General features: G+C 43.3%; 1 protein-coding gene across 1 annotated transcript; it reads right to left on the bottom strand.

The window, feature by feature from the left end:
- Window positions 1–5,203: 5,203 nt before the first annotated feature.
- CCDC117 (coiled-coil domain containing 117) lies at window positions 5,204–17,621 on the bottom strand. The gene is made up of 6 exons (XM_038373043.1): window positions 17,424–17,621; window positions 15,116–15,480; window positions 11,989–12,039; window positions 11,326–11,556; window positions 9,097–9,234; window positions 5,204–8,389 (listed from the first exon to the last, which is right to left on the bottom strand). Exons 1-6 carry the CDS (start codon window positions 17,604–17,606, stop codon window positions 8,134–8,136), a joined length of 1,224 nt encoding a protein of 407 aa, XP_038228971.1. The 5' UTR covers window positions 17,607–17,621; the 3' UTR covers window positions 5,204–8,133.
- Between the last annotated feature and the right edge of the window lie 5,053 nt (window positions 17,622–22,674).

Here is a 22,674-nt window from a genome sequence, read left to right as displayed (position 1 = left end):
ATGCATCTGCAGTGGTTCATGACCAGATGAGACACTAGATAAAAGCACAGGACACAATGGAAAAGTCATAATTGTCTTAGACACCTTACTAGAAAGCAAGGCATTTATTTTTTAAACAAATCACCACAGCACAGTGAACTGCCAAAAAATGAGAAAAAAAAGTTTTAAGCTGAGCAGTTCAGCTATCTGAACAGCTGCCATAGTCTCTAACATGCCTCCTACAAAGAAAGCCTGTCCATCCTCCCTCAGAAAATTGATGCCCCTACCTGTAGAAACCTGCTCACCCTACTCCCACACAATTTAGTATAGTTACCAACCTCTGCTCCAGAGCCTCTCATAAGGGAGAGTCCAGGGTGGTCTACCTTGGCTCCTGTTTACTTACTACCCTCTCCTTGTGTTCAGATTAGCTCTAGCACCCAGATTTAGCTGCATTACTTATCATTTGTGATGCTACCTGGAAGTCTTCAGGATCAAAGACATTACAACAGCGTACAGTATTATTTTCGAAGTTATTAGGCCAACTTTCCCCAGACTTCTCCTCTCCAGTCTCTTACAAGTGTTTATGTCAGGGCTGCTGTAGGGGACATGGAAATCCTGGTGTTTCCCTATGAAATCTGAGCAGCTACTGTAATAAGATGGCAAGAGGCAGTTACAGGAAGGCATGAAACAGGTGCGTCTTAAAGCCCATATAGAAAGCAGTATCTTAAGCATACACATGTCTGAACAACATGCACTCATCTAAAGGGCTAAGTTCTTTCTTCTCCAGAGACTGGATCTACACTAAATTAGCCATGTTAGGGAAGGTTAAGCCAGATTCTCTGCAAAGCAGCTAAAAATTAGAGGGAAACCTGCTTCCACTCAGCTCCGTTCAGTTAACGCAGTAACTTTCTCACAGTGCACACGGAGGCAGTCTACTTTGAGAACTTCACCAGTGCTAGCAAGACTGACCAGTGATGTGGACCAGCTAACCTTTTTAAAACCATTTTATAAATCAGTGGGCCCAACACCACACTGGGAGGTCATGTTCAACCGATTATCCACCATGATCCTCAAAGTCTTTTTAGAGTTGCTGCTTCCCAGGATGGGTCCCTGATCCTGAAAATATAGCCTACCTACTTTGTTCCTAGATACATACATTTAGCCATATTAAAATGCTTATTGTTTATGCCCACCTTACAAAGCAATCCAAATGGCTATCACCCTGTCTAATTCACCACTCCCTCAGTCTTTTGGTCATCAGCAAACATCCTAACTCACTTCTCCTCTTTCTGCGATATCAGGATGCTACTGTTCAGTGTCACATACCCATACCACACAGCCAAGAAACACTGCACTACACCAGCAGAGCAGAGATCTACAGCAGATCAAAGAATTCAATAAGAGAAAAAACACAAACAAAACAGGGAGCCTCTGTTTCTGCCACTGGATTCCAGAGGGGAGACTGAGAAATGCAGTTGGCCTGATGAGAATTGGTCCAACTTCCATGCACAGAAAATAGTCTGTCCACTATATTAAAGAGTTACATATGCTGAGACAAAAAACAAAAAGCAAGCACCTGCTATCTCTCACATCCATGGCAGTAAGCAGGGCTTGAATCTTAGTGAACAGCTTGTTTAGAGAAGCATGAACACACCCAAGTCTCAAGAGATGGGTCAGGTCATCATAGGCTAAAGACTTCATATACAAATTTTCAGCCCTGTTTGCACTCCAGCATCAGGCAAAAGCACAGCTGCAAAATCCAGTATTTCAATCAATTCCTACAGACAAAACTCAGAAATATTTACTATTCTACAATCTATTTCAAGTTGGTTTCTTCCTCCAGACAAGGATCCTCCCAGTTTTCTCCATTTTCCTTTCTCCCATGCATGGCCTTTGTGTTACTGCAACTATCCTGAGCCACTGGCTAACAAATGCACAGTGGTCTTTTAATTAAAGAGCAGTCCTGCAACTTTAAGCTGCTTTAATCAGTTAGTTCTCAAACTGGTTCTTTCTACAGCACTTTGAACAAAGCACTGTGAAATCTATGTATGTCAGCTCTTCCGTGCCAAGACCATATCTACTTCTGTATCACGCATAGTGCAACAGAGCCCTGATTCTGACGAGGCCTCTGCATTCAGTCACAATATTAAATATACTATATGGTGCTAGAGATAGGAAATTATAACAGAAAGTGGACTGTTTTCAACTGCAACAGCCCTCCTGTTGTAACAGCCCATTTAATCACAAGAAAATACAGCAATTTTATATTTGGGCTACTAAATAAGGGTAAAGGAAGGAAGTGAACATTTGGACTGGACATCAGGAATGAGTTCCTTAACAATAATGCCCACTGCTTTAGGAAACAGTTTTGCAAGGGAAGCAGCTGAAACCCTGACACTGGCAAATTTAATCTTGAATTAGAGAGAGCAATCAGGAATGTTGTGCAGAATTTGACAATGGTTAGGCTGCTGGTGTGCGGTCACCACTGCCTATCATGCGCACCTGTATTGTCACACATTTTCTTGTAGGCTCTCATCTGTCCATGTCCATCTGCTGTCTCTTGTCTTTTGCTTAGAATGTAAACTTTTTGGGGAAGGGACAGCCTAGCACAGTAGGGTTCTGATCCATGACGAGGGCTTCTAGACCTTATGTTAATACAAATAGCAATGTGCTACAGGCAACAATCCTGAATTAACAAGGAAAGAGACCGATGTTAGATCTTTACTATGCTCCTATAGAGAACCACGTACAAACATGGTATTGAATGGACTTTACAGAGGTCACACAAGACCCAATGGAGCACATCATCCTTCACATCTTCTAATCAGAAATTTATGTTTACACTGTTATATTTTACCTTCATAGCAGGTTACCTCAGTATCTCAACTGCTGAATAACTCTCCTGAAGGCATTATTTACCAACCAATAAATGTGCTAGCAACAGCACTATCCAGTGTCCAGCTTCCAGTAGTGTGTGTTCAAGTAGTAGTGCTTTGCTTATCTCACAAACAAAACGGCCATTTCATGTTAGTTTCTTATTGACAAAGTTGCGATCATTTTAAAAACAGATCTGTGGGACTAAGAGGATAGTCTCTCCCTCTAGAGAAAGATTTCCATTGGGTTGTGCCCTTGGGCTGTGAGCTTTCAAAAGAAAGGCCTCATTTTATTCAGCACAGCAGGCTAAAAGTTCATAGTGAAAAGCACTCCCCATGTCCTCGCACCCCTCAGTTTTGCTACTGTGACCATTTTATGCAATAATTTTTCAAATGTCATGGGTTCTATTAGAGTTGCCCTGGAATCTAAGACAAGGTTGAACTGGAGGCTACCACCACCTACTGGGGCCTTATTCATGAAAACTGTGTATGGTTCTTCCAAAAAATTGGATATTGGATGACATCCTCCTGGGGATCCACTTAACTTTACCTTCTGTGCTGGTATTTCTTCTCTTGGCCTCAGCCATTAGGGGAGCTGGTGAAGTGACATGAATAAGCCAGCCATACATAAATGAGAACCAAGCCCAGATCTCCTTTACATCAAATGTAAATGCCAACATCACCCAGCATTCTGAGTGCCTAACATCTGCATCTGGATGAAAGCCGCTGGATAAAGCTGAACCCAGGCAGCATTGGTGGGAAGAAGGAAACTGAAGAATATACCTCCTCTGTGACAACTATTATGACTGATAGATCAGTCTGCAGCCTTGGAGGACATTTAGACTCCCCAGTGCTACTGCAAGACCACATAACAGGAAGTCCACTTCCATCTGCCTCTGACCAGAAGACTATGCCCCATCCTACTGGGCACAAATCAAGCCACACAGCAAACCACATGCGACACCTCCAGGCTTTATTAGTGCAATTCCCATCTAGGAGTAAAGCCACATTCCTACAAGCTCCATCTGATACAAAACAGTTGTCCATATACTTAGTAACATATCACCTCATTGCTCAGCTCTTTGTGCTGGCTCTCTACTGACCACAGAGTCCAGTTCAGGAAACAATCTCCACGGGATTGGCTCCAGGTACACGAGAGATCCCTCCCTCCATACCCATGACCTCTTATGACAGCTATGCTCCATTAGAACACTAGAACCATCAACTCAGCAAAGGGAGGCTTGCGAGCTATGCATGAAGCTGAATAGGATGAGATACTAGCTTTGTAGTACTGCTTTTTTAATAATATGTAAATGCAGTATAGTGTATACTATATTTTAATTTTGTCATTGTCACACCTAACCACCTGTGCATGCTTATGAAGTTTAAGATGGACAGAACTACTAATTCAAATTAAAGTATTGCAAATCAAGACTGGGACTGGTTACTACTGAAACTAAAATAACCACCTTGGCTGCTGAAAGCCCTGCTCAAAAGGATACTAGGCAAAGATGGCTGCCCCTAGGCTTTCACAGAAACACAATGGGTGAAAATGAAAAAAGGCAGACAGGAAATGGAATCAACACTATGACTTGTCAAAATGGCAGGCAGAAACCTTGTAGAATTATAGTGGGAGGAACAACTGAGCTGGTGCAACTCTACAATACCTGCACCTTCAGTCTACGTTAATATGGAAGCAGTCTGAACTGATCCAATCTATGGGGAAGGTCTTCAAACTTACCTGGATCTGGTGCAATTGTTCTGATACTGGGAATGGCTGCCAGACATTAGAAGCACTTGTGTATGGACACGAAGCGTATTGCAAGCGATCCGCATGTTTGACCTAGTTTGGAGGAACATTAATATTCTTTAATGTAAATGGGTCTAGTTGGTGCAAAACATGGACAAATCACTTAATCACTATACTTCATGTTTCCTCATCTGTAAAATGGAAATAATATTGACCATGCTCATGGGGATGCCTGCTTAATGTTTGCTGAAGTGATTGAAGGCCTTTAGATGGACAGTGCTGCTAGAAAAGGGTAAAGTATTATTTCCTCTCACATCCCCAGTGAGAAATTATTATAGATTAACTATGAAACTTGTGTTATTAATCCCATTTCCAACTCTTTTTCCCCTATACCTTGAACAAAGCAAAGGGGCAGAAAGGAGGATTTCAGTATCTCAAGTGGAACTCCTATTTAGGCTGCACAATGAGCTACAGAGGCACGAGGCTACTTTACCCTCATTTCTGCACAGAAAGGCCTCTTTCAAAACCAACTGAACTCCACTTGTCTAGCTTTCATCTTAATTTCCAGTGTGTTTTACAGCAAGAACATCGCACAGCAATCTAAAAAACATTAAAAATTTTATTGAAAACTATGACATACAAATGGTGATTTGGTCCCAACAGAAAACAGACCAAAATGAGATCTTTCATATTTCAAAATAAAACATCCAGCAAGGTTTTTCCCAGTACTGCACCATTTGTGCCATCTCACTTAACATGCAGAACTAACCAAAAAACCTTTTAAGAAAGCTAACAATAGACTGAACTGTAACGACTGCAGCCACCCACACATTTTCTTAAAGCAAATTTCAGTTCAATTAGCATGCCATTTAGTTTCTGGATGGGAAGCAGTTTTCCCTTTCCCTCATCAATACAAAAACAGCTTTGAACTGTTTCCCCTTAATATAAAACAGAAAAGATGTCTGAAAACCAAATTAGATGTTTGCTAATTAAAGCTGAACTGCTTAAGAGATAAAGTCATCCCCTGGCTTAGGCCAATGAACACATGGCCAATAATCCACTGAGAAATCTCAATTCAAGTGGTAGAGTAGGATTAGTGCTCAGTGGAAATTGCATCAGCAAAGAATGTAAGGAGTAAATATACATCTGAATAGCAACCTTTGGCACACACATGATATGCAAAGGAGTTAAGACCATAAATAGACACACTATCTACACATTTTTTCCTTTAGAAATTCAGAGGAATAAACAAGTTTTTAAAAATCAAGTAATATTTTTAAGAGGGAAAAAAAGAGCCCTACTTGGATTTCACACTTATCAACTTTCTAACATCCTCCATGTTCCTCTGTATCATAATTTTAAGTATTGACAAGATGGTTCCATTAAACATATGAATATTTCTTTCTCCTCATTCAGTTAATTTAGGACCAGAGCCATCAAATAAGCGCAATCTGAACTCTGAACCTTTTCCTAAGTTATACAAGCTTGGAGCAGATATCTGTTTGGAAGCACTGCAACACCTTCTAACCTCACAAAGTGGACATGGTCGTCTTCCCTCCAGCATCCCATTGTTTTGATTATTTTACACACAGTAACATTGCAACCTCTTAGATGCTGTAGAATTTAAGTCTGTTTAGTAGGTTAATGACATTCACATGAGATGTTTTACATACTAATATAAAAGGTTTTCACCAAACTCACATAAAAAGTTAGAAACAAGAGCAGAAGAAAGCTGCACACATTTTCCCAGTACAGAAATCAAGGTTTCAGATGTCAAGTTATACAATGGTTTCCAGCCTACTTCAATGCTGGTTCAAAATTCAGAATACTTTTTAGTGTGTACTTCTTAAACAGTTTGTTTAAATATTAAACATTAAAGCTCTTCCAGAATCTTGGGCAAGAAGAGCAGGATAGAAAACTGAGTTAACAGAAATGGAACTTCTCTACCTATCCCCAAATGCCCATGTCAGAAAGAATGTCTCCTCTCAGATAAAATGCCACTGCCAGCCAAAGGAGCAGAAATGCAGACTGCAAATTAAAGCTTTGATTTTAAAATGCATATGATGGGTTTTTAACTAGAAGAATGTCTCACCACATAAACTATTAAGGTATTGTGCTAAGCAAAGAAGTGTAGATAGTTGCTTTTCCAATAAATCTAAAGCTGCTTTGCTGAGGAGCCATTGCATGGGCTTCCTTTTAGTATGGGGGAAGTCAAGGAAAACAGATTGGGAATTAGCATCCTAATACCACCTTTACCCAGAAGAGTATTTTCACAAGTGGAACCTCAGTTCAGATGTCTTCAAGGAAACCTTGAGACTGACTCTTTGTTGACTGAGAAGATTACATGGTTTACTGCATACTGATAAATTCTTGTATTATTTTCTAATAAGTAGCTAACTGGATTCCTTTCCTGCAGTACATTAGCTGGAATAAATTCCTGCAGTATAAATTAATAATCCAGATGCAATCTGAAACTCCAGAAAAACAGAGAATAGTTTTAATGACACAAGTGTTTCTGGTTTAGATAAACCACTAAGTCCAGGTTTACTTAGAGACAAATTCTGCTCACTTTACTAATGCAAGTAGTCCCATCAAAGTTTGAGATTAGTCATATAGGATTTGGCCCTTACTGAGACATTTACCCAAAGCTCAGTTAAAACAGCTCCTCTATATCTGATTCACAAATTATTTATCATCAAGATTAAAATCAAAAAGGTGTCAGTGAATTCAGCACCAGCCATGTCAGAAATATTACCAAAGGCAATGTCTGGCTTTCCAATCTGATGCAGACCAAGGGAGAACTGCCACAAAAGATAAAATGCCAAACCAATCAGCTGAAAACATCCTCTAGGCTTCTGCTTTACTAGCTCAGAGAAAACTGAACATCTTTAACTGGCCTTTAAGTTAAATTTAGTAACCAACTTCCAACTGAGTCACTGATTTAACTTTCTACCAAAACTAGACCATACAAGTCTAGTGTTGAGTTATAACTTCTCACCCCCTATCACACTGCAGCACAGATAATTTCTATATTTACATTTTAAGATCAAGCCAAGTAGATCAAGGGATTGTTTTTCTTCCTGTGACTAATCAATCTTCTCCTTTCAGTACATTTGAGTAGTCTCTCATGAAGCTAACAGACTGAGCCAAGCATATGCCCCAAAGTCTTAATGGCTCACCAAGTATAAGTGGGGGGGTCTGAACCACTGTTACATTCAATCTCTGCATTTTACTCTTTACAAAGGCAACTAAGAGGACAGGCCCAATAAGCCATTTGGAAAACCTCTTCCTTGCTCAAAAGGCCACTAAACTTCTTGTAAAAGATGCTGCTTTTAACAGACTATAAAGCTTCTCTTCAATCTCCTAAAGTTGTGACTGCCCAACTCCAGATTCTTCTGGTTGTTACCAGAAAACAAAAAAACCCAACAGCAGCAACTTCAGGTCCACACCTCATACCTGGAAGGTAGAAGGAGTAAAAAATCAGCCACAGAAACCTTCAGAAATTCACCATTTCAGCCTGAAATCTAGCTTCTATAATTCCATCTCCTCTTCTACACATCCAGATGTTCCCAAGCTACTGTATAGATCTGGAGACATCACAGTTTGTTGTGCTTCAGAAAACGTTTCAGTTTGTGGCTGGAAGGCGGCTCCAAGAGTTGATTGCTTAGCTTGGCACCCTTCTGTCCCCTGCTGCTTGTAGTTTTTAGCAACAGAAACAGATTTCAGTTTGTCTGTGAGGAATTCAGGGAGAGGTTTCCAGAGCACCAGCTCCATGGAGGGACGGCTCCTAGAAGGGATGGAGTCTTAGTTTAATCAAAGCTCTCAATCACAGCTGTGACAAATGAAAACCACCTAATTTCATCATCCACTTAAGTCACTGTCTGTGCAGAAGTGTCCCCCCAAAGCATATGCACTAGTGTTTTCTCTGAATTTCTGGAGAAAGTTCAATTCCTCCCCTTGAGACATTATTTCACAGCTAATAGGAAGTTTTTCCTTATTTTCATCATAAGTTTCCCCTTTAAGTTCATTCCATTACTCTCAATTCTAACCCAATGTACAACATGAAATAATTCTTCTCTCCCACTGCACCAGCCACGAAGCTCACTATTGTTCACCACAGTATGAGACTTTTCCCTTGATATGGAAACTTACATATATGAACAACAGCAGGCTATAAGGTTAGTGAAATTGAAAGAGTATATAAGATTATGTATTATAGGGACCATACAACAGAGTTCTTAGTCTATATGAATTCAGCATTCTTCTATAAATTGCACGTACTCTATTTTTAGCAATTACATATAATGCCCTGCTATACAATACAGTACTGCATATCACAAACACATTATCCAAGTCTTCCAACAGTAATGCTATAAAGAATTACAGTGAAATCAACTCTTGCTCAACAGAAGAGAGATGGACTCTGTAGGCAAACCCCTTTTCCCCATTTGGGTATGTTATCTGTGTAGCTCCAACATTTCCTCAAGAACTTACATGGACTCTATTATTTTTTTTGTCAGAACTTGATCAAAATCCCTCCTCAGTCCCTTTTGAAGAGTATCAGACAGGACAAGGGTGGGCAGATTGCTAGTATTCTCTTCAGCATGAACATCTTCATCTTCATCAATTATCCTAAGAATGGAGGCAGGAAAGGGGGAAATAATACATCTTATTATTGACCATATCACTGACAAATACGTATACCTACTGCTAATTGAAATCCCATTCAGGGGAGAGTATGCAGTTCAACCACACAATATAGAATTAAGCCGCAATTTCATCTTCTCAGCTCCTTGTGGTTCAGCTTCAAAGATTATTTTCAGCCGCTCTGAAAGGTCCTGAATTTTGGTGACCCCATGCTACAGCTGCTCAGAGTACTGATTAGAATGACCCAAAGCTTTACCACTTAGGATGCGCTGCAAAATTGCATTTTTGGTAAAGCTCTTGTATATAAATTTCTAAGAATATCCACAAATGTACCCCAGCAGAGTATCTGAAATCCTAGAAAAGGGGCAAACAGAAAAATCCTGTATGTAGTCCACTATGGACCTCACAATACAGACCCAGATAGGTGTTACAGAAGTCAGATCTCACATCACAGACTAATCAATCAAAAGGTGTAACTCACTGCTACAAAACTTTGTTAATACTGATTTAAGGTTGACCTGCAGCACTGTGTACACTCTCAGAACACTGAGTGCACCTATAGTTACGCTACTGAAATCCAAAAAATACTGTCTTGTGGGCTGAACTATCATTTTAAAGTGTTCACTGTAGTTTCTGCAGTGCTTATTTTTCTATATAAGATGGGGGGATACCAACTTTGAAGTTTACTGTGACTGATTTAAAAAAAAAAATGACTACATTTTCTTTAGACTCTTTTTCACAGGAGCTATACCACTTTGAAGGATGAAACTGATATGTGTGAATCCTTGGTTTGTGCAGACTGGATGAATTACAGAAGTTTCAATTTTGTTTTCTGTATTTATTTTTCCAAGATCATCATAAAGTTTGTACTCGACAACAGTATCCTGGTACTGTATTAGTTGACCTTATACCAGTCCTTAAAATAAGGCCTTCTATTATGAAGGTGTTTCCTGACGCTCAACAACCCCTTTCACAAGAGTCCCTGCCAGAAAGAACAGATAGTCCACTGGCTAGCATACTAGCCTAGGACTTGGGACACCTCAGGTTCAACTCTCAGCTCTGGGGCAAATCACTTACATCTCTCTGTGCCTTAATTCCACATCTGTAAAATGGAGACAATATCACCTCCCTCCCTGTATCATGAGAATAAATACATTAAAGACAGATGTTCAAATACTACAATAGGGGCCACGGATGTAAGACAGATGGTGAGAAACATATTTCTTGAACATGTGGCATGGTAACATTACCTTTATGCTGCTTCTTACTAGTATCATTCATCCAATCTTTCCTCTCAATTTATGCTATTTTCCTTGACAATACTTAAGTAAAATCTGAGCATGCATATGGATTTTAGAACACTAAAATACTAGATCTCAAACCAGAAGTTTTGCTCTAAGGGCAAATCTTCCAGAAGGAGCCCCTAGGTAATGCAGTCAGAAAGAATGCATAACACATTCTCAGCAAGCTGCCAAGGGCAGGATTTTAACTTGTAGTACACAGGTGTTGCTCAGATGCAATGGCTACAGGACGTCACCCTGAGTTTCCCAGTTACCATGTCAGGCTACCTGCAAAAATTCCAGCTTGCAACTTTCTACAGCTTATGCAACATTGTAAATTTATCTTTAACCCTGAATAACTAATACTGTATCCCCAAATGGGCAATGGGTGCCGGACACTAGCTGAAATCAATCCTGACTCCAAAACATCAATTCAGGGAGGATAAGAGGCATAGTTTGAGCTCCCAGTGTGTCAAAATAAAATTAAGAACTGAAAATTTTTGATATTTTTTGTTTTTTGGTGGGCTTTATCTTGAGAATGCCTTGCTCACAATTACCTTAAATTTGGACCAATCACTGTATCTCAGATTCTCATGAGGTTATGACAATCCAAGTCACCATGTGGATTTTAGAGCACTTAAAAAAAAAAATCAGTTTTTAAACAGTAAGCTAGTCTCAACCCTACTTACAGTGGTACTGTCACCCCACTACAATAAACTCAGTTATCTCTTAGATGATGCCTATGAATAAAGGGAAAGCTAGGAAAAAACCCACTCTACTCAATCCCTGCGTTTACCTGTCCTCAATTTCCTGAAGCTTCCTGCGGGCAACCTCGCACTGATGTTCCCCCATTGTCTGATCCATATCTTCACAGGGAATTTCTAACAAGCCAGCTTCATGAAGACTACCAATGCACTGCCTTGCTACCTCCCCAGCTGCATGCTGACCTGCACAGAGAATCTCTTCAGTGCTGGGATTCGAAGAGTAGTGCACAGTTTCAATCAGTCTCTTCTTCTTCACGGGGCAACTAGGAAACAAAGCAAATTTATAGTTGGCAACAGAGAAATCTCTGACATTGTAAAAAACTATTAAGATCTTTGTCACACCTATTTCTACAGAGCTGCATACTTTGTTGAGAAAGACTTCACTTCCAATGTACAAGAAGAAATTTTAGCTTCTCATAAATACAAAAATGCCTTTTCAAGAAAATCAGAATCACACACTCAGTAAGATTTGTATTATACACACTGGAATGGATTCAAGGTTTCTGTTTATGTTCAGGAAAGAACAAATTGAGAAAGGTTCCAAACAGCAGTAGTATTGGGAAAGATTCCCTCACCCAAGCACAGTGCAATCTTTTGAGCTCTCCCTGGATCATGCATCATTCACCTCCCTCCACCACACAGGACAGAGAGCAAATGAGGCTAAAAGCAGATCACTGAAGACAAGTTAAACTTACCCATCCACCTCTTCCTCTAGTGTATGCTTCTTTCCACAGTGAAGAGAAACTCTGGAAAGGGAGAATGAATAGTTATTTGACTAATAACAGTGTTTTACACCTTTGGATGGAATTGAGTGTGATCAAGAAAATTAAAGCACGTTTCTGGTGGGTGATGTTCCATGTCTTTCAGTATGCAGATCACCTTGATATAATCAGATGAGGGGAAAAACAGAGCCAAAGATGCATTAATCTAGAAACATATCTGTTAACTAAAAAGAAAACAGATGGAGTATAAAGGGAAGCAGTTTACCTTCGCTCATCTCTTCTTGAAATTAGTTACCTGAAAATAATTGAAATAGGGCAACATTTGGATTATCTGGTAACTAGTCTCAACCATGATGGCCAAAGCTGAAGGCAAATTCAGATAAGTGTGAAGCATGACATTCTAAACATTATAAATGTATTTTTGCTCCCAAAAATAAAGACAGAACACTCTAAAACAGGGTTTGCTCAGTTTCCTTTTGCTGATTTCCATGACAGTTTCTTTCCTGTACTGTGTTTGTGGGGGAAGATGGGAAAGAAATAGATGTATTTTTCCTGAAGCATTGCTGTTTCTTGAAGTGAGTGCTTAATTATCATAGAATCATAGATTAGGGTTGGAAGAGACCTCAGGAGGTCATCTAGTCCAACCCGCTGCTCAAAGCAGGACCAACCCCAACTAAATCATCCCAGCCAGGGCTTTGTCAAGCAGGGCCTTAAAAACCTCTAAGGATGGAGATTCCACCACCTCCTAGGTAACCCATTCCAGTGCTTCACCACCCTCCTAGTGAAATAGTGTTTCCTAATATCCAACCTAGACCTCCCCTACTGCAACGTGACACCACTGCTCCTTGTTCTGTCATCTGCCATCACTGAGAACAGCCAAGCTCCATCCTCTTTGGAATGCCCCTTCAGGTAGTTGAAGGCTGCTATCATATCCCCCCTCACTCTTTTCTTCTGCAGACTAAGTAAGCCTAGTTCCCTCAGCCTCTCCTCGTAAGTCATGTGCCCCAGCCCCCTGATCATTTTCCTTGCCCTCCGCTGGACTCTCTCCAGTTTGTCCACATCCTTTCTGTAGTGGGGGGCCCAAAACTGGACGCAATACTCCAGATGTGGCCTCACCAGTGCCGAATAGAGGGGAATAATCACTTCCCTTGATCTGCTGGCAATGCTCCTAAAAACGCAGCCCAATATGCCGTTAGCTTTCTTGGCAAGAAGGGCACGCTTTTGATTCATATCCAGCTTCTCATCCCCTATAATCCCCAGGTCCTTTTCTGCAGAACTACCGCTTAGCCAGCCAGTCCCCAGCCTGTAGCGGCGCATGGGATTCTTGCGTCCTAAGTGCAGGACTCTGCACTTGACCTTGTTGAACCTCATCAGATTTTTTTGGCCCAATCCCCCAATTTGTCTAGGTCACTCTGGACCCTATCCCTCCCTCTAGCATATCTACCTCTCCCCCCACATCTTAGTGTGATCCGAGAACTTGCTGAGGGTGCAATCCATCCCATCATCCAGATTAATGAAGATGTTGGGAAAAAAAAATAGCCCCAGGACTGATCTCCTGGGCACTCCGCTTGATGCCGGCTGCCAACTAGACATCGAGCCATTGATCGCTACCCATTGAGCCCGACAACCTAGCCAGCTTTCTATCCACCTTATCGTCCATTCATCCAATCCATACTACTTTAACTTGCTGGCAAGAATACTGTGGGAGGCCGTATCAAAAGCTTTGCTAAAGTCAATAGATATCACGTCCACCGCTTTCCCCATATCCACAGAGCCAGTTATCTCATCATAGAAGGCAATCAGGTTGGTCAGGCACGACTTGCCCTAGCTGAATCCATGTGGACTATTCCTGATCACCTTCCTCTCCTCCAAGTGCTTCAAAATGGACTCACTGATGACCAGCTCCATGATTTTTCCAGGTTTCAGAGTAGCAGCCGTGTTAGTCTGTATTCGCAAAAAGAAAAGGCGTACCCGTGGCACCTTAGAGACTAACAAATTTATTACAGCATAAGCTTTCGTGAGCTACAGCTCACTTCATCGGATGTGAGCTGTAGCTCACGAAAGCTTATGCTCTAATAAATTTGTTAGTCTCTAAGGTGCCACGGGTACGCCTTTTCTTTTTATGATTTTTCCAGGGACTGAGGTGAAGCTGACCCGTCTGTAGTTCCCCAGATTCTCCTTCTTCCCTTTTTTAAAGATGGGCACTATAATTGGCCTTTTTCCAAATGTGAAGCTTTAGTCTCTTAACATGGTTTAATGGCACATTAACCAAACTAATCACAAACACAGAATAATCAAAAATCTGCAGTGTAATACTGATCTGGATACACACACTTTTCATCCACATTAAAAAGAATGCAGCCATCTTCTTTTGTATGGCATTTGAGAAGCAACGGGCTGGGATTATAATTCAATGTTAAGATTCTAAAGCCATTCTAATGCTTTTAGAGTATCTGGGTGGATACCTCTGTACCACCACTGTAAGCATGAATGGGGCAATTGTCCTGTGATGCATCGCAGGGTTTGTAGCTCAACATGTGGTTGAGTGCAGTCCACTGCCTACAGGGAAGGCAAAATCCTGGGACTTTAAGGACTTCCTGGTCATAGAACAATGGCAATAATGGCTCATACCTTACTTCAAATAGGCCCATCACTGCAAATTACGCAGCTCAACACTGAGGGCTTATCCATCACAAAGTGCAATTACACCACAATGATACTGCAGATTCAAAACACCAATGTCCTTGTGCTACAAGAAACACACCTGGAGAGCCAAGACCACCAATCAAACAGAAAAAGCAGTAAAAACATTATAGCTTTTAAATCAAGTCCATATTTCAGCATCCAGTTATGTAAATGCAAACATCCTTTTGTTCCCCAGACAACAGAGACACACCCTAATCCTCCTGGTGGGGTATGAAGAAAGAAAAATAGAAGGAAGGAAACAGGACAGTACAAAATTCTCAATCCCAGTATAATACTGAACAAATTACAAGACTTGAAAAATTAGATCCTTTTTGAAAACTCAAATATTCAGAAAAATATACTATAGATAAGAGATGCTGTCCCCCACCTTCCCCTTGTTTATTTTTGTACTTACTGGGTGCAAGTCTGCTGTTGCAATAAGACTGGTGGGTTTTCAGTGTTTGTGAAAGAAACTGTTGCAACAGTCAAGCCCTCATTATAGCTTCCAGTTGCAGCTAAGGAGGCAAGGTCCAGGTTACTTTGCAAGTATGAGCTGCTGAGGTCAGAATCTTCTACTATATTATTTCTGTTCCCTGCCGTAACGACCATGGTTTGTTGGGGATATTCATGACCAATAGCTCCAGGCTGACATTCAGTCTGTATGATTCCAGGTTGGAAGGTACTGTCAAGAAGAGATGCTGGAGCCTGAGGAAACTCCACAGAAGGAACAGGAGGAACTCCTTGAAACGATCTGCCCAGGGTTGTCATTTTCATCTGTACCTGGGGGAAAAGACAAACCAACCCAGAACAGAGTGACTATAAGCAAACATGCCGCATAAGCATCAGCGAGGAAAAGGCCAGGTCTATATTAGAGGTTTTGCTGGCATGGTCTTGTTGGTTAGGGTGTGATTTTGTTTTAATAATAAAATTATGTCATTAAGAACCCTAGTGTGGATGCAGTTATACAAGCAAAACAGTTCTCTTGCTGGTATCATTTACTAGTTTCTCCAACAAACTAAGGTTATATCTACACTTAAAATGGGACAATTGCACAGCTGCCGTTGTGCCACTTTATCACTTCAGTGCAGGTACTTGCTACAGCAATGGGAAGGGTTCTCAACTATGTCACTCGCAGGTGTGGATTTTTCACACCCCTAACTGACATAGCTGGATCAACTTAACTTTTCAGTGTAGACATGGTCTGAGTTTAGACAACTACTACAGAAATAAGAGGGGTTCACCAATTGCTGTGATCCATCCTCAGAGATGGAACCTAGATCAAGGGAAGAATTCTTCTGTTGACCTAGTGGTGTCTACAACAGAGGTTAAGTCTGCCTAACTATGGTTACGTCTACACCACGCAGCTGTGCCACTGCAGCCATGCCACTAAAAGATGCGCAGTGTAGCCACTGTTTGTCAGCAGGAGACAGCTCTCCTGCCGACAAAAATCTTCCACCCACAATGAGCGGTGTTAGCATTGTCAGTAGGAACAACATAGCACTGTTCACACCAGTGCTTGGTCCCAGACAAAACTTTTGTCTTTTGGGCAGGGGTTGTTGTGTTGTTGTTGTTGTTTTTTTTAAAGACCTCTGAAGGACAAAAGTTTTGTCTTTCAATTGCCAGTACAGGCAAAGCCTAAGATTATGTCTACACTGCCACTTCATCGGCAAAACTTTTGTAGTTGAGGGGTGTTAAAAAAATACCCCCCAGAATGACAAAAGTTTTACCAATGAAAAGCGCTGGTGTGAACAGTGCTTTGTCAGCAGGAGCACTGTCCTGCCAACAGAGCTGCTGCCATTTGTGGGGGATGGAAGTTTCTTGTCCGCAGGAGAGCTCCTGCAGACAAACAGCAGCTACACTGCATGGCTTTTAGTGGCACAGATGTGTCACTAAAAGCTGTGTAGTGTAGCCATAGCCAAAGGGTACGTCTTCACTACTCAACGTTAAAGCACTGCCACAACAGCACTTTAACGTGGCTGTCTAGTCACGGCACCAGTGTTGGGAAGAGAGCTCTCCCAGCGCTGTCAACCCGCCCTGCCTTCCCATGAGGTAAGTAGCTCCCAGCGCTAGTGCACTGTCTACACTGCCACTTTACAGCACTGAAACTTGCATCGCTCCAGGGGGTGTTTTTTCACACCACTGAGTGTGAAATTTTCAGCACTATAAAGTGGCAGTGTAGACAAGGCCTAATTCTCTCAGGCATGTGGATTTTTCATGCCCCTGAGAGATGTAGCTATGCCGATGTAACAGTTCCATGTAGACCAGGCTTAAGTGATACTGGCAAAAGCATTTTCTGCTAGCATAACTGAGTCTATGCTAGGCTTTTACCAGTATAAGAATGTCATTTAAAAAAAAAAATCACACACACACACACATGTGAAGTTACTTCTCTGGCAAGAGGTTCTAGTGCAGCCCGGACTGGAGACACCCCTGGAAGAAGGTTTAAAGCCAGCTGCAGCTTACAGCACTAACACACCCCAAACAAACGCCGACTCTCACTCGCCGTGGGGACAGAACAGGTGCCCTGGAGCGCAGGAAGCCACAACCGCACCAGCAAACCAGGGCAGGGCGCGCTCCAGGGTCTAAAGCCCCTTTCAGAAGCACCCGTGGTACTAAAATAGCCCCTGAGGGAGGCCGCTCCACACTCCCTGTACCCCGGCCCCACATCTCCCCCGGCCTAACGTCCCCGCCTCGCCTCGCCTCGCCTCGGGCCGCGCACCAACCTCCAGGACGGCTCGGGGGCGGACCGGACCCCTCAGCCTCTCTCCCTTCCAGGCCTTTCTCGGCGCCCGGAGAAGACGCGCAACGGCCACGGGACGCTGTAGGTCGCAGTTCCGGTGAGAGGGGTAAGGCCGAAGCTGAGTCATGCTGGGAGTTGCAGTTCCAGAGTCTGTATGAGCACGCATGTGCACACTGGGGCACGCTGGGAGTTGTAGTTCCGGTGGGAGGGGTAAGGCTGAAGCTGAGGCATGCTGGGAGTTGCAGTTCCAGAGTCTGTATGAGCACGCATGGGCACGCTGGGAGTTGTAGCGCCAGGCTGTGTATGCGCACGCATGTGCACGCTGGGGCACGCTGGGAGTTGTAGCGCCAGGCTGTGTATGCGCACGCATGTGCACACTGGGGCACGCTGGGAGTTGCAGTTCCAGAGTCTGTATGAGCACGCATGTGCACACTGGGGCACGCTGGGAGTTGTAGCGCCAGGCTGTGTATGCGCACGCATGTGCACGCTGGGGCACGCTGGGAGTTGTAGTTCCGGTGGGAGGGGTAAGGCTGAAGCTGGGGCATGCTGGGAGTTGTGGCTCCAGAGTGTGTATGCGCACGCATGTGCGTCCTGGGGTACGCTCGGAGGCGGGGGGGGGCCATCCTGAGGATTTATGGGGCCCTACGCAGTTTTATTAAACTGGTGCCCCCATGCCCATTGGCAGCCTGGGCCCACGGCTTGGGGGAAGGGGAGGGATGAGGCAGCAAAGGATACCAAGCCGCCCAGCCCGCCTCACGGTGGCCGAGAGTGGCGCGCCCCCACAGAGACCCCCATATCCTCTCCCTCACGCAGCCTACACTACACTGCGCCGGCGCATTCGGCTCCATGACGACGGCCCCTGCCTCAGGAGGCTGCAGCGCGCTGGGGGTCCGGGAGCCAACGCTCTTACCTGCTGTCACAGGCGGTTGGCGACGCTGCCGCTTGGGGAGGCTAGTCCCCAGCCCACCTCCTCCGCCTGTGGCCCGCCCCTACTCCCCCTGCTCTGCCCAGACCTCGCCTTCTTCCCACGGTCTCCCTCCTCTCTTCCCTCCCCAGCCCTGCTCACCCCCTTCCAGCCAAATCCCTGGACCCAAATGAAGCAAATGACATTTGAAAAAAACACTCGTCTGCAATTTCTTTCTGAAGGAAATGGAGCATGCTCTTCACTGCATGCCAGAAGCTGAAGACTGGACATGCAGAGGGTACCTAATTAAAAGCACTAAACTTGGGAATAGAAATTGTCAGTCACAGGTTTTTTTATGTACCCTGAAGTTTGTCAGAGATTTATTTGCAAACACTTTGTCGTAAGGGCAGGTCAGCTGTCCTGCTGAGTACAACATTAAATATTATGGAATACATGATGCAGCTCTTCTGTTTTACATTTTCTTAATCAGTATTTCTAAGCTGATTTTATATTTTACATGTACTCTTAAGCCTTCATAAAGTAATCGTTCCAGATCACTACATATTTAACTCACTGAAACGAAGACATTATTTTAAATTAATCAGTCATAGAGGTTTAGTGTGTTCATAACAATATTCATCATTCAGAAAAAGGGCACACTAATTTACTTTGTGTGAGCTCCATAACAATAGACATGTTTATGAAATTTCACCAACTTTAAAACATATGTTTCCAAAGATTTTAGGCATAACAAAAGATTTTACATCTTACTGAGGTACTGATTTTTCTAGAGGGTTCTCTTAAAACTAGTTCATCAAATAGTCAGAAGTAAAGAAAGAGAAACGCGTTTGTCCAGCTATCTGGCAAGAAAGGGATATTGTCTCTTTAAGTTTCAGAGTAGCAGCCGTGTTAGTCTGTATTCGCAAAAAGAAAAGGAGTACTTGTGGCACCTTAGAGACTAACAAATTTATTAGAGCATAAGCTTTCGTGAGCTACAGCTCACTTCATCGGATGCTGTAGCTCACGAAAGCTTATGCTCTAATAAATTTGTTAGTCTCTAAGGTGCCACAAGTACTCCTTTTCTTTTTGCGAATGTTGTGCTAATAGGTCTGGCAGGTTGGAAGGCTTTTTCACTTTTATGAAACAAGGAGGAGTCCGGTGGCAACTTAAAGACTAACAGATTTATTTGGGCATAAGCTTTCATGGGTAAAAAACCCACTTCTTCAGATGCATGGCATTTCACTTTTAAGTTACTAGATCCCCTCTGGAGTAAGAGTCACCAGCCTGCAGCAGCTAGCTGTGAGAGCCTGCAGGAAAGGTCAGAACTGGGATAGGAAGAGGTGGAAGGGTGGACACTAAGACCCACGGCTACCCCAAATTTTCGAGTGCCCTACACAGCTGGGTATGCTGCATATGCTGCATGTGGACAGGGTAGGGATGGCCCTGCCAGGAGTCGTAGTAGGTGGTGGTTTATATTTCATAATTATTTGCTGGTTTCTCAACCTCTCTGTGGTAACCACAGGGAACATGGCCAGACATGGTGACCACCTGAGCAGGAAGCTCCAATTCCCAGAGTTGGAGACCAGGCCACATCCCTGGCAGATGGTTCTGGACACACGCTTGTGGCAGTGCAGAGGCTCTGAGCCAGTGATGAGCAACCTGCGGCCTGCATGCGGCCCGTCAGGATAATCCTCTGGTGGGCCACGAGACAGTTTATTTACATTGACTGTCCGCAGGCATGGATGCCTGCAGCTCCCAGTGGCCGCAGTTTGCTGTTCCTGGCCAATAGTAGCTGTGGGAAGCGGCATGAGCTGCAGGGATGTCCTGGCCACCACTTCCCACAGCTCCCATTGGCCAGAAACGGTGAACTGTGGCCCCTAGGAGCTGCGGGTGGCCGTGCCTGCAGACGGTCAATGTAAACAAACTGTCTCATGGTCTGCCAGTGGATTACCCTGCGGGCTGCATACAAGCGGACCCTCCATCCCTAACCACCCCCCTGGATCCCCACCCCCTATCCAACCCACCCTGCTCCCTGACTGCCCCAAACCCTATTCACACCCTTGCCTCCTGACAGGCCCCCCGGGACTCCCATGCCTATCCAATCCCCCCTGCTCCCTGTCCCCTGACTGCCCCCCGGGACGTCTGTCCCTAACTGCTCCCCCAGGACCCCACCCCCTATCCAAACCCCCCTGTTCCCCCCATTCCCCCACCCCCATCCAACCCCACCTCCTATCCAACCCCCCCGTTCCCTGTCTCCTGACTGCCCCCCCAACCTCCGCCCCATCCAACCACGCCCTGTCCCCTGACTGCCCCCCAGGGCCTCCTGTCCCTTATTCAACCCCCTCCCCTTACCCTGGCCTTACCCTTACCCTTACCATGCCACTCAGAGTGGCAGGATAGGCTTATTGGAAAGCCTGGGAGGTGGGCGGGTGCAAGCCATGCTGCCCGCATGGCGGCGTTGCTGCAGGGGAGGGAGGACATGGGGAAGGGGCCGGGGGCAAGCCTCCCTAGCTGGGAGCTCAGGGGCTGGGCAGGACGGTCTTGTGGGCCGGATGTGGCCCATGGGCTGTAGTTTGCCCATGCCTGTTCTAGTAGTTGTGGATGAGACCATAAATTCCCACAGCAATTACCCACATTTATCCTTGCTAGCCATAACCTATTTACCCCTCAACAACCTAATTCCTGTTTTAGTAATGATAATTTGCGTGTATGAAAGAGGTGTCAGGATACTTTTTATATGCTACTGATTGCAAAAAGGAGCACTTCACCTCTGGTTCCTGGTGCGTATCAAGACTAGATTAAATGAGTTTGTTTTCTAGTGCTGAAGTTTCCACGTCACAAAAAACACCACTATAAGTGGCCTATTTGTTGGCCACTTTGAGCAGAGAAGCCAAAAATTAATTGTCCATAAAGAATTAAATCACTACTCTGCATTAGAAGTTGTTCCCATGTGGACAGGGGAGAGGCATACTGGTAAAGCAATGTGAGGGAAACTTTTCCTGCCATTGTCAATGCTGTGTGTCAATAGAAGACATCAGCACCAGGCTTGTCATTCTGGTGGTTTTCATAAACAACAAGCTTATACCAAATGAAAGGAAAATAAAATGTTATTTCAGAGTAGCAGCCGTGTTAGTCTGTATTCGCAAAAAGAAAAGGAGTACTTGTGGCACCTTAGAGACTAACAAATTTATTAGAGCATAAGCTTTTGTAAGCTACAGCTCACTTCATCGATAAAATGTTATTGTAGCTCATCTGTACCCATTTCAACTACTCTGCTGACTATCATATGATCTTTCATAGGCACTTTGCCTAATTCAACCTGGATTAAACTAAATTTTAAAAGTGAAATTAAGAGGTATAGAGAAAGTTTAGTTATATTTTTGTTCCAGGCACTGGGTATCAGATTAGCAAATTGTTTGGTTTTTTTATAAATAAAGTATTGTTAACTTACAACTAAGAGTCAAATTCTGGCCTTGGATTTGCAGCCACAATCCCCGCTGACATTAATGGAAGCTTCATGAGCATATCCAAAGATAGAATTTGAGGCTTTTATTATTCAACATTCACTCAAAATGTTCAGCCTCCAGTAACCTTCCTATATACATGACAAAATGGTAAAGGAAATACTGGTCTGTTGAGTGATGAATCTCACCATCCTCCAGCATGGCTAAGAAACCTCTCAACAAAGTTGCTTGGGGACAATAAAATAAATAGCTAAATAGATTCCTTATTATTTTGAGCTTTTATCCCATACTTTGTAGGCTTCCAGTATTTACAGAAGCTGATAGTAATTAATTCTCCTCCGTCAGAGATGGTGCCGTGCATTAGTTCAGATCTGGCTCAGTTGTTCTGGGCAGTGTGTTAAATCCTAGTCAGATGAGAAGCTCAGTGCTTCCTACTTGTGCCTGAAAGGCCAGCAGATTAAAGAGTTGTGTTTAGGGACAAGGTCTTCTGGTTTCACACACTGTTTAATTTTATTAACTCCACTCTTCAATCTATAATCAATGGAATGCAGTAAGCAAACTATTACGGGGTCATGGACAGTGAGAGATTTGACAGCAAATCACAAGGTAACTGTCCTTTTGCTTTCTTTACTGGCCAAAATATTGCCCATAATTAACAGGCAGCTAATATGCATGTTTCCCTGAGTGACTGAAATGAAGGGATTTTTCACAGTTTAATGTCAAAAGGTTTATTGAGAGAGCTCTTCAAACTGTGACTTTATGAGAGAGTTGAACATTTCTGTCACAAAAAAAACTGTTCCAAAGGGAAGAAGCTGGAGTGCCAGAGCTGGAATAAAGAATCTCAATTTTCTTACATTAGTACTAAT

This window comes from Dermochelys coriacea, chromosome 15 (genome assembly GCF_009764565.3).
Source record: "Dermochelys coriacea isolate rDerCor1 chromosome 15, rDerCor1.pri.v4, whole genome shotgun sequence".
In the NCBI taxonomy this organism is placed as follows: domain Eukaryota; kingdom Metazoa; phylum Chordata; order Testudines; family Dermochelyidae; genus Dermochelys; species Dermochelys coriacea.
Note: the sequence above shows the minus strand (reverse complement) of the source record. Positions and strands in the feature narration are given on the sequence as shown.

Excerpts from the sequence above, each read along its gene's own strand:
- CCDC117 (XM_038373043.1), bottom strand. The coding sequence starts at position 17,606 with ATGCGTGCTCATACAGACTCTGGAACTGCAACTCCCAGCATGACTCAG. Across the intron at positions 11,557-11,988 it reads CTAGAGGAAGAGGTGGATGG|TTGCCCCGTGAAGAAGAAGA; the intron begins GTAAGTTTAACT and ends TTTGTTTCCTAG. Across the intron at positions 9,235-11,325 it reads CTTCAGGAAATTGAGGACAG|GATAATTGATGAAGATGAAG; the intron begins GTAAACGCAGGG and ends CTCCATTCTTAG.